The sequence below is a fragment of the Heterodontus francisci genome, chromosome 25 (assembly GCF_036365525.1).
Source record: "Heterodontus francisci isolate sHetFra1 chromosome 25, sHetFra1.hap1, whole genome shotgun sequence".
NCBI lineage: Eukaryota > Metazoa > Chordata > Chondrichthyes > Heterodontiformes > Heterodontidae > Heterodontus > Heterodontus francisci.
In genome coordinates, this window is record NC_090395.1 from 58,595,405 (window position 1) to 58,608,323 (window position 12,919).

At 44.6% G+C, this 12,919-nt stretch overlaps 1 protein-coding gene across 1 annotated transcript in view; it reads left to right on the top strand.

The window, feature by feature from the left end:
• LOC137384103 (calcium/calmodulin-dependent protein kinase type 1D-like) overlaps window positions 1-12,919 on the top strand; it is a 47,470-nt gene that overhangs the window by 24,565 nt on the left and 9,986 nt on the right. Inside the window, exons 6-8 of the mRNA XM_068057710.1 lie at window positions 4,199-4,274; window positions 5,581-5,693; window positions 9,128-9,206. Coding sequence (XP_067913811.1) covers window positions 4,199-4,274; window positions 5,581-5,693; window positions 9,128-9,206 — 268 coding nt within the window. The remainder of the gene's footprint in view (window positions 1-4,198; window positions 4,275-5,580; window positions 5,694-9,127; window positions 9,207-12,919) is intronic.

Consider the following 12,919-nt stretch of genomic DNA (forward strand, 5'->3'; position numbering starts at 1 on the left):
CTGGGTATGTCCTGTCTCACCGGCAGGACAGATCCACCAGAGGTGGCAGCACAGTGGTAAACAGTAGGGACGGAGTTGCCCTGGGAGTCCTCAACATCAACTCCGGACCCTATGAAGTCTCATGGCATCAGGACAAACATGGGCAAAGAAACCTTCTGTTGATTACCACCTTCTTCCCTCCCTCAGCTGATGAGTCAGTACTGCTCCATGTTGAACACCACTTGGAGGAAGCACTGAGGGTGGCAAGGTTGCAGAATGTACTCTGGGTGGGGGACTTCAATGTCCATCACCAAGAGTGGCTTGGTAGCACCACTACTGACTGAGCTGACCAAGGACATAGGTGCTAAGTTGGGTATGCGGCAGGTGGTGAGGGAAAAACATACTTGACCTTGTCCTCACCAATCTGCCTGCCGCAAATGCATCTGTCCATGACAGCATTGGCAGGAGTGACCACCACACATTGTGAAGACGATGTCCCGCCTTCACATTGAGGATACCCTCCATTGTGTATATGGCACTACCACCATGCTAAATGGGATAGATTTTGAACAGATCAAGCAATGCAAAACTGGGCATCCATGAGGCACCGAAGGCCATCAGCAGCAGCAGAATTGTACTCAAAACACAATCTGTAACCTCATGGCCTGGCATAGCCCCCACTCTACCATTACCATCAAGATGGGAGATCAACCTTGGTTCAATGAAGAGTGCAGGAGGGCATGCCAGGAGCAGCACCAGGCATACCTCAAAATGAGGTGCCAACCTGGTGAAGCTACAACCCAGGACTACTTGCGTGCCAAACTGTGTAAGCAGCATGTGATAGACAGAGCTAAGCGATCCCATAACCAACAGATCAGATCTAAGATCTGCAGTCTTGCCACGCCCAGCCATGAATGATGGTGGACAATTAAACAACCAATTCGAGGAGGTAACTCTACAAATATCCTCATCCTCAATGATGGGCGAGCCCAGCACATCAGCGCAAAAGATAGGGCTGAAGAATTTGCAACAATGTTCATCCAGAAGTACCGAGTGGATGACCCATCTCGGCCTCCTCCTGAAGTCCCCAGCATCACAGATGCCAGACCTCAGCCAATTCAATTCACTCTGCGTGATAGCAAGAAACGACTGAAGGCACTGGATATTGCAAAGGCTATGGGCCCTGACAATTTTCCAGAAATAATACTGAAGAGCTGTGCTCCAGAACTTGCCGTGCCCCTAGCCAAGCTGTTCCAGTACAGCTACAACACTGGCATCTACCCAGCAATGTGGAAAGTTGCCCAGGTATGTCCAAACAAAAGCAGGACAAGTCCAACCTGGCCAATTACCGCCCCATCAATCTGCTCTCAATCATCAGTAAAGTGATGGAAGGTGTTTTCGACAGTGCTATCAAGTGGCACATGCACAGCAATAACCTGCTCAGTGACGCTCAGTTTGGGTTCTGCCAGGGCCACTCAGCTCCTGACCTTGGTTCAAACATGGACAATAGACCTGAACTCAAGAGGTGAGGTGAGAGTGACTGCCCTTAACATCAAGGCAGCATTTGACCGAGTATGTCAACAAGGAGCCCTAGCAAAGCTGAAGTCAATCGGAATCGGGGGAAAACTCTCCGCTGGTTGGAGTCCTACCGAGCGCAAAGTTAGATGATTGTGGTTGTTGGAGGTCAATCATCGCAGTTCCAGGACATCACTGCAAGAGTTCTTCAGGGTAGTGTCCTAGGCCCAACCATCTTCAGCTGCTTCATCAATATCCTTCCTTCAACCATAAGGTCAGAAGTGGGGATGTTCGCTGATGATTGCACAATGTTCAACACCATTCGCAAATCCTCAGATACTAAAGCAGTCTATGTAGAAATGCAGCAAGATCTGGACAATATCCAGGCTTGGGCTGATAAGTGACAAGTAACATTTGCGCCACACAAGTGCCAGGCAATGACCATCTCCAACAAGAGAGAATCTAACCATCTCCCCTTGACATTCAACGGCATTACCATCGCTGAAGCCTGTACTATCAACATCCTAGGGGTTACCATTGACCAGAAACTAAACTGGAGTAGCCTTATAAATACCGTGGCTACAAGAGCTGGTCAGAGGCTAGGAATCCTGTGGCGGGTAACTCACCTCCTGACTCCCCAAAGCCTATCCTCCATTTACAAGGCACAAGTCAGGACTGTGATGGAATACTCTCCACTTTCCTGGATGGGTGCAGCTCCAACAACACTCAAGAAGCTCGACACCATCCAGGACCAAGCAGCCCACTTGATTGGCGCCCCATCCACAAGCATTCACTCCACCACCAACACACAGAGGCAACAGTGTGTACCATCTGCAAGATGCACTGCAGGAACGCACCAAGGCTCCTTAGACAGTACCTTCCAAACCCACAACCTCTACCACTTAGAAGGACAAAGGCAGCAGATGCATGGGAACACCATCAACTGCAAGTTCCCCTCTAAGCCACACGCCATCCTGACTTGGAACTATATTGCCTTTCCTTCACTGTTGCTGGGTCAAAATCCTGGAACTCCCTTCCAAACAACACTGTGGGTGTCCCTACCCCACATGGACTGCAGTGGTTCAAGAAGGCAAATCACCACAACTTTCTCAAGGGCAATTAGGGATGGGCAATAAATGCTGGCCTAGCCAGCGACGCCCACATCCTCGTAAATGAATTTTTTAAAAAGCGGCGTCACCTGCTGGCAACTGAGCTGATTGACAACTGTAGCAATTATGTATGAGGCACCTACGAGTAGTGGTAAGGGGTTCAAACAAGCAACATAGAGAGAAAAAGTGGTGAATGGTAAAAAGCGATTATAATCCAACAGAAAGCACATTGGTGAGTCAAAGCTGTGCAAATCCACATTACCTTCCAGTGTCAACTTTGTATTAAAATAAAACCAACAGCAAAATAAGACCTGCCTAACATCATGATAAATTTCTCTGTTACCTTTTGTGCAATTCCACCTATGTTAGAGAGAAAAAATCCAAACACAATCGAACATTGCTTGGAATAGGTGACACAACACACAAAGCTGGGTCTATAATTCTGCTCCTGGGATAAGAAAGCAAGATTTACCAGTGTAAATGGTGAGAGCTGGCATCCTGGAATCTAACTCACCAATATAAAAGTGGTTTTAGATCCAAAGCAGATGAGTTTGTTTAGTCTTAATCCAGTTGTTAGTAAATTGCCACTGTTCATAATTCAGCACAGATTAGTAGTCTACTCAGACATGTGTGCAGGGGGAGGTGCTCCCCAGATGGCAGTTAGATTACATTACTTGAGTAAAATGGAGAGAATTTTAATCTGCATCTGACCTGCAGTACACCTACCCATGCAGCATTTGAAGCTAATACCGGTTGAAAAATGTTCCAATTTCCAAACATCCCTCGTCATGATATCCAATAAATATTCACTCTTTACAAAACCATGATTCACTGAAATATCATTTTGTTTTATTTTTATTTATACTTTTACTTAAATAATATCAATAACATGATTAGGGAGAACAGACCTTGAGGAGTCACAGAATCCGATGGCGGGGTAGATGAATTAGCACAGGCCTTTTAAATAATAGCAATGCTTGTGCTAATGAATCCCTCAGACTCAGATTCAGTAAGTGCTCATAGGTCTCCAAGTGGCATAATCAAGATTCGCAATGCACAAAAGTCTGTTTCTTAATGTGTTAGAGTTTTGCATGTAGAACACTATTTCTTTAAGTGTCACAGTCACCTCTTATAACACTTTCCCTGTTATACTTTAACAGCCCTATCGTTATAAAACATTGTAACCTCAGACTTATTATGAGCAACGATATGAGAGATCTGCATACTTTTTGTGTAATATCTGTGTAACTTGAGTCCAGTGTGTATCTATCACCTTTCAGATGTCACATTCAAATTAGCAGTAACATGGAAACAAATTAAAAAAGCTTAAAGATAATTAAAAATTCTGTGCAACTGCTTTTTAAAATGAGGTACTAATGTCCTCACTGACTCTTTAAAATTTGTACATTGGAGAAAAGCAAAGTTTCTTATTGCTAACTAATGAATTCTGTAGTAACAATTGGTCAAACATACCTATAACAAAGATAACAAAGACTGTAGTCATTAATAAGAAATATATTCATTCTATTTGTTTCAGTAGAAAACAACTGCTGTCTAGTCTTCAAAGGAACTAACACATTTTATCTCTCCCCAAGCCCCTGAAGTTCTTCACCAGAAACCATATGACAAAGCAGTTGACTGCTGGTCCATTGGAGTAATTGCATATATCCTGTGAGTATCTGAATATATGTAAAGAATTTTGACCTGATGCTCTTAGGAAACAACACTGTGCATTATCAGCACCCCCCCACCCCCCGCCTACCCCAGGCTGTCAGAAAGCCACCTGCTTTTGTCAGGCCGCTTTTCTCAGGCCTGGGCCGCCCGACCAGCCATGGGTAAAATCCCTATGGTGGTGGGCGGAGGCTCTTAAGTGGCCGTTAATTGGCCACTTATGGGCCTTGGGCCTTGATTGGCCTGGGGCGGATGGGCCAGTTTTTGCTGCCACCGCCCCACATGGAATTGCGGTGGAGGCGGGAGCATCGGGAAGGGTCCCCCCCCCCCCACAAGCCTCCCACTCCATTTTATGCCCCCCCCCCCTACCCACACCAACTCGCTCTTTGTTGGGGGGTGGGGGGGGCATAAAATTCCAGCCTAAGAGTATTAATTGCCAAGTCATTACATTCTGAATTTTCTCTTAAGTCTGACACCTTTCTTAAACTAAACCAAACCTGTTTGATATACAGGACAGATGATTTACTCAACAATTATGTGCTGAATATAATATAAATTGAGACATTTACTGTGAGATTTCAAAATCCAGCCTCTTATCTGGTTACCAACATATCAATGATCTTTCTTACAATGGTGGTAATGGTACTATGTCGCCACTGGATAACCTACATTTTATTTGAAAGCTATTCCTAAAATGATGCACAGAATTTTACAGGAATGCCAAGGGTCCCAATATTGGGATCAAATGCGGGTCCTGAGCCCACAACAGTGAAAGGCAGGACTGCGGCGACAATTTTATCAGTGGTAGCCAATTAAGAGGTCGCTGCTGGAACCGCCATCCAATTAATGACAGTAGCCTGCCTCTCCGAGCTTCCGGCCCAATCAGAGGATCGGCAGTCCTGCCACCTCGGCAGTGCCACTGATAGTGGAGGCTGCCGCTGAGGCTGCAAGCGGAAAAAGAGGGCGCCTCCGTATTGAGGTGCCCCCAAAGGGCCGGCAGAAAAGGTGGTGATGTACTACGCCGAGCAGGCAGGCTCCTGCAATTGGAGGGGTGAACCCTCCAGCGGTGGTGGTGGGGCCACGGGGCATCCATCGCCACCAGCGTGCCCCTCTGTGGGCCATGGGGCCTCAGGAAAGGAAGGCTCCCACCCCTCACCAAGATGCCACTTGGTTCTAATTACTCATCTGGATTTTGAACCATTAAACAGCTCATTTCCCAATATATCATGTGCCTACCATGACCATGCTTCTGGCACAGGCAACAGCCCTGAGGATTGAGACTAACAATTTTGTTATATTTTCGCAGGTTATGTGGTTACCCTCCTTTCTATGAAGAGACTGAATCTAAACTGTTTGCTCAAATTTTAAAGGCTGACTACGAGTTTGACTCTCCATTCTGGGATAATATTTCTGAGCAAGGTGTGTGAACAATAGAAGTAAATGGTGTATGTATCTTAATACATTGAATGACTCTGATCTCCTATCCCATCAGTGAAGGTTATTTTGAATGAGACTGTAAAGATCAGATTTGCAAATTATCCACAGTGTCTTAAGGTTTATTCTGTCAGTACCATAGTTTCAGGATTTAAACCTTTATTTGAAAAATAATTTCATTAAATTACATTTGTATGTTGGGGGCCTTTACAGTGCTTAACACCTTCCATTGACTATACTCAGCTGTCCCTATGAGAGTTTTACCTTGGTATTGTTAAACTGCTTTGTTACTGCCACCTGGTGCTTTGGAGAGTGAACTACACTACTCACCCACATTTCCCAGTCAATATGCTGGAGGGCTATGGATGCTCAGTCAATGAACAAGTTCAAGACTGAGATTGATAGATTTTTAGACATGAAGGGAATCAAGGAATATAGTGAAAGTGGAGTTGAGGTAGAAAATCAGCCATGATCTTATTGAATGACAGAGTAGGCTCAAGGGGCCACATGGCCTACTCCTGCTCCAGTTTCTTATGTTCTTATGATAGTCAGCTGGTCTTCCTGTTAACACGCTGCCCTCTGGGGCCCATTAATTCGAGTAGGGTCATGGCAGATGGGCCAGTTGGCATGTGCAAAGTTCTGACATCATGATAGCACCTGCAATGGGACATCCCTGCCTCCAAAGCAGCATGTTTACTGGGCCACAGGAGGCTGGCTGCCTGCAGTTGGGAAGATGCTGCAGAAAACGGGTCTACTGGGCACCAATCTCAAAATAACCAGTAAATTTATCTTAATGTTGCCCTCAAAAGCATGAGACTTACACTCTGAGAGCTGCTGCTATAAAACAATATAAAAATGGTTATAATAGTCTGTGTGTGCTGTTCAAAATTCTTCAGACTGCATACATGCTATATGATCAAAGCACCAGAAGAATGCAATGACCCACCAAAAGTATTTCTGATTTCCAAATAATTTGGGAATTTAACCACCTTACATTCGAGAAAATATTTGAGTGTAAAAGCAGTGTAACCTTTATTGTATATCATGACTTTTGGACATGACAAAAACTCTGGGCAGAATCTTCTAGTCCCGCAAGATGGATTTGAAGGTGGAACTGGGAGGAAGTTCACATATCGGGACATCAGGTTAGAGGTCCGACACATTCCCGTCTCCGGGCAATCATGTCAGAGGTGCATCATCACTGGCAATGGCTCCTTGCCCCGCAGCAGTAAATAGCCAATTTGAATAATTAACTGCTCATTTGTGGGCCAATTGGGGTTGCTGCCGGGATCTTCCCAGCAATAGATGGGCCCCCCACTGAGGTCAAAGCCTAGCAGGTGCTTGGAGGCAGCTAGCCGGCAGCTGGCCAGTGTTGGGGGGGGGGGGGGGGGGGAGGGAGGAGGGCCTGCGAGGCCTCCTATAGATAGCCACCCCCACCAGATCGGCATTGAGCAGCAGGCCACACATGTGGGCACTGGCCATCTTGTGGGAGGGGCCAGGGGGTGTTCCCCTCCATAGGGATGGCCAAGCAACTGTGGCCAGAGTTTATTTTTTCAAAACTTCAAACCTCTTCAGAGGATGCCTCAAAATGGAAGTGCCCTTGCAGTCCCCATCTTGCATGGGCAGCGCCAACTTCAGACAATGGGGCTGCCATACTCCAAGGCTGTATGGTCTCTAATTGGGCCAGCAGCCTTGGCAATCTGACCATCATTCTTAAATGGATGATGAACCCACAGGCAGCCAATTAGGAGGCTGCCTCCCAGAAGTTTGTGCCGACAGGTGCATTGCCATCAAGTGCAGGGTCTGGACCGGAAATGGTCCCACCCTCTGAGAGCAGAATGGACAGACATGGGTGAATCAAGATTTATTGGCCGGGATTTTGCAGTGGTAATGACAGTGAAACTGTCAACGTTCACTGTCATTACTCCACTGAAACTGACAGCAACTGCAGGAATCCGCACATGTACATAATAATGCAGAAATCCAGAAGCTGCTGTCAGTGGTTGTATGTTTCTCCAGAGGATCTGCTGTTGAGATCCCCACAGACTGCAATCCCTAAGCAATCAGTGAATTGATGAAAACTTTCACTTTTACGCTGTTAGTCTCGCTGTTAAAACCCTTGAAAAAATTATACCTTGTTGAGTGAGGTGTAACTAGGGGTTTTTAACAGTGTCCTAAAAGTTCATAATTACTGCTAGATACCCTCACTAACCCTGAAAAGGGAATTTTATGTTTGTGGAATGTCAAATATGTACTTTATAATAAAAAGAATTCCACATTTTTTAATAGAATTTAAAAAAAAATTGTTTATGATATTTTAGCATCAATCTTAATCCAATCATAATCATTTATTTTGCTATCTGAAGTTGTAAATTAAAAGTGAAGGATAATCAGTACTTTTAACTTCCTGATTCCCTGTCTGGGAGACTACTTTAGTGTGATTGGCAGCTTACCCTGCTTGCTGACATCACTGCTGCTGGATGCCTGGAGATCCTTTTCACTTGCCGCCAGATTTAAATTGCCATTATAAAAGAAAAAATCTACCCCACAGAGATTGCTCGGTCTTTATGAGTGGCACTCTTTGAGGTCAGGGGTGAGCACGCTGACTGCAAAATCCAGCCCCACATAACTGGAAAAGTGAAAGCCCTTTTTAGTATGGTTTTCCTGAGGGAGATTATTTTAAATATTACTTGCACAGTGTAAGTAAAATGAATGTATCGCTGTCCTACAATGGATCAGTGTGGTGTGTTTTACACACTTTCTAAGTCACTGCACTGAATTACCCAGTAATACTGCTAGTTGCTGATAGAACAATAAACTGAAATATACTGAAAAACATCCAAACAAATTTAAAGGGGTTCAAATCTCATTAAAGGAAGTGAAAATTTGGATTTTTTTTTACAGTAAGTATGAAATTTCTGTTCTCTCAGAATAAATGTGAATAAAATTTCACCTGCTAAAAAATAACTTATATTTTAATCAGGACATTTATTTACCCATTTAACCATTTTGGTCTGGAATTACCTCAATGTGATCTACACTGCAGTGCACGCTTTTATTTTTTTAAAAAGTGATGCATCTGTTGGGGGCCTCTGGAGGAAGATACATAGGAATTTCCAGGGTCTGCTCGTTTCCATACACCTTGTGGCAGTCACTTCTGTTGTAATGTAAGTCAAAGCACTTATGATAAGGTTTCTGGAGTGTGTTAATGTGTTAGAAAGTGGTCTGTCTTTCTTTGGAATTGAGCTGTTTCTTGGAGCGACTTTCCCAACACATCAGCAGATTGCATTGAAATGCAGCAAGACGCTGTCAATAACCTTTATCATTGCACTGGAAAATCTGAAAAGTGTACAAAATGATTCTCTCTTCTTACAAACTGTGTTGTTTTTTTATTTCTCTTGCCTCGTTTTCTTAAACAGCGAAAGCTTTTATCAGGCACTTGCTGGAGAAGGATCCAACAAAGCGCTTCACTTGTGAGCAGGCTCTGCGACACCCCTGGTAAACTATTAGTTGATGGCTTTAATCTGTGCAAACTGTTCTAATTTCACCAAAGTAGAGTGAGACTAAGAACTGTGTTAGGGAAGAGAAAAAAGTAAAATTAATGTCACATATTGTAATTGTGGAGCATAAATAAAGGCCTTCATTTATTAGAAAGGGATGTAAGTGTCGCTGGCAGCATTTGTTACCCATGCCAAATTGCCCTTGAGAAGGTGGTGGTGAGCCACCTTCTTGAACTGCTGAAGTATTTCTGGTGTAGGTATACCCACAATGCTGTTGGGGAGGGAGTTTCTGGTTTTTGACCCAGCGACAGTGAGGGAATGGTGATATAGTTCCAAGTCAGGATAGTATGTGACTTGAAAAGTAACCTGCAGATGGTGGTGTTCCCAAGTATCTGCTGCCCTTGCCCTTCTAGGTGGTAGAGGTTGGGGGGTTGGAAAGTGCTGTCATAGGAGGCTTGGCAAGTTGCTGTAGTGCATCTTGTAGATGGTACACACTGCTGCTACTGTGCATCATTGGTGGAGGGAGTGAATGCTTAATGTGGTGGATGGGATGTCGATCAAGTGGGCTGCTTTGTCCTGGATGATGTCAAGCTTCTTGAGTTTTGTTGGAGCTGCACTCATCCAGGCAACTGGAGAGTATTCCATCACACTCCTGACTTGTGCCATGTAGATGGTGGACAGGCTTTGGGGAGTCAGGAGATGAGTTACCCGCTGCTGAATTCCTGGCCTCTGACCTGCTCTTGAAGCCACAATATTTAAATGGCTGGTCCAGTTAAGTTTCTGGTGGGGGATTCAGCAATGGTAATGCCATTGAATATAAAGGGAAGATGGTTAGATTCTCTCTTGTTAAAGATGGTCATTGCCTGGCACTTGTGTGGTGCGAATGTTACTTGCCACTTGTCAGCCCAAGCCTGAATGTTGTTCAGGTCTTGTTGCATGTGGGCCTGGACTGCTTCAGTATCTGAGGAGTCGTGAATGGTGCTGAACATAGTGCAATCATCAATGAACATCCTCACTTCTGACTTCATGTTGGAGGGAAGATCATTTATGAAGCAGCTGAAGATGGTTGGGCCTAGGATACTACCCTGAGGAACTCCTGCAGTGATGCTCAGGACAGAGATGATTGGCCTGCAACAATCACAACCATCTTTCTTTGTGCTAGGTATGACTCCAACCAGTGGAGAGTTTTCGCCCTGATGCCCATTGACATCAATTTTGCTCGGGCTCCTTAATGCAATACTCAGTCAAATGTTAACTTGATGTCAAGGGCAGTCAGTCTAACCTCACCTCTGGAACTTAGCTCTTTTGCTCATGTTTGGACCAAGGCTGTATTGACGTCTGGAGCCAAGAAGCCCTGGCGGAACCCAAAATGAGCATCGGTGAGCAGGTTATTGCTGATTAAATGCTGCTTGATAGCACTATCGACGACACTTTCCATCACTTTGCTGCTGATTGAGAGTAGACTGCTGGAGAGGTAATTAGCTGCTTTTTGTGAACAGGACATACCCAGGCAATTTTCCACATGGTCGAGTGGATGCCAGTGTTGTAGCTGTATTGGAACAGCTTGGCTAGGGGTGCAACTAGTTCTGGAGCACAAGTCTTCAGTACTACAGGCAGGATGTTGTCAGGGCCCATAGCCTTTGCTGTATCCAGAACCTTCAGTCATTTCTTGATATCATGTGGAGTGAACAGAATTAGCTGAAGACTGGCATCTGTGATGCTGGGAACCTCAGGAGGAGGCTGAGATGGATCATCCATTCACCACTTCTGGCTGAAATTGGTTGCAAATGCTTCAGCCTTGTCTTTTGCACCGAACTGCTGGGCTCCCCCATCATTGAGGATGGGGATGTTTCTTGAGCCTCCTCCTCTGGTTATTTGTTTAATTGTCCACTGCCATTCATGATTGGATGTGGCAGGACTGCAGAGCTTTGGTCTGATCCTTTGGTTGTGGGATTGCTTAGCTCTGTCTATCACTATGCTACTTCTGTTGTTTAGCATGCCTGTAGTCCTGTGTTGTAGCTTCACCAGGTTGGTACCTCATTTTTAGGTATGCCTGGTGCTGCTCCTGACATGCTCACCTACACCTCATTGAACCCGGGTTGATCCCCTGGCTTGATGGTAATGGTAGAGTGAGGGATATGCCGGGCTGTAAGGTTACAGATTGTGGTTGAATATAATTCTGTTGCTGCTGATGGCCCACAGTGTCTCATGGATGCCCAGTGTTGAGTTGCTAGATCTGTTCTGAATCTATCCCATTTAGCACAGTGCCACACAACACGATGGAGGGTATCCTCAGTGTGAAGACGGGACTTCTTCTCCACAAGCATTGTGCAATGGTCACACCGAGCAATACTGTCATACTACGTGAATTATGGGCTTTCCCATTCATGTAAAAATGGTAATACGGAGTATTTATGTAGGATATATTAAGAATTCGGTCTGTGATGGGGGGCAGTGATTCCTTTATTGATCCTAATTAGAAATGTATGGCTTGCACCAACTGCACTTAGTGTGGATTTCCTGAAGCTGCACAAAAATTTGTATTTCATAGATGTGATCTAGCATTTAAGTCGAACATATCTATGAAACATTGTGCCTGTATATGAATTATGACATTGAGGGAAGACAGGAGTGTGACCAAGTCAGAGGAGTGAGAATTGAGGTGTTGGGTGAAATCACTAGGAATAAGATGTGCTGTGCAGAGAATGAGAAAGAGCGAAGGTAGGACACCTCATGATCTCCACTTAGTGCCTTCTCCTGATAACGCAGTCAGATTGGTTCGACTTACTTTATTTTTGATGAAACTTGTTGCAGAGGTCCTGAGGTATGGGTGGTAAATACTGCACCTGATGAGGTTTGTGGTGTTTTAGCAATGACCTAGACCAGGGGTTTGCAACCTGCGGCTGCAGAGCCACACGCTGCTCATTAAGGACTCGTGTGGCTCCCAACCCTAATCGATTGAACATATGAACAACGAACATACGAATTAGGAGCAGGAGTAGGCCATTCGGCCCTTCAAGCCTACTCCACCATTCAATAAGTTCATGGCTGAGCTGATTACTCCACATTTCCACCTACCCTCAATAACCTTCCATCCCCTTGCTTATTTTGATGGTAATTAAATGGCTTGTTTAATTTTTTAAAACTTTAATCAACATTGTATTTGTGAGAAGGTATCATTCAATTAACTTGTTTGTGGTGTTGAGATCGAAGATCAGCCGAGGGGCCAAATGGCCTACTCCTGCTCCTATTTCCTATGTTCCTGTATTGTGGAAATGTGTTTCTTGTTTAGATTATTTTTGGCATTTGAGTAATAACGTTGCAGCTCTTAAGAAAGGGTACTTTTGACTACATTTTTAAAAATGGCTCTTCTTATGACTAAGGTTGTTGACCCTGACCTAGACAATACAGTGTTACTCCACAAAATAGAAATAAGTTGAACTGAGAAACTAAAGGAAGGAGAGGTATTTGCAGTGAGCTTGTGAATGACAATTTGTGCAAACACTGATACCACCCTTCACCCACAAGCCAAATTAGTAGCAGATGTTGCAAAAGGTGACACCAATTCTGCAAATAGCACAGCCCAAAAAATCTTTAATCATAAAACGTATGTGTGAGAGAAATATTGATTAAAAAGACTGGGTGATTCTTGCTCATATTGGTAACTCTCTGTGCTGTGATCTCGCAACTCACCCAGCTGTTGAGCTTCTC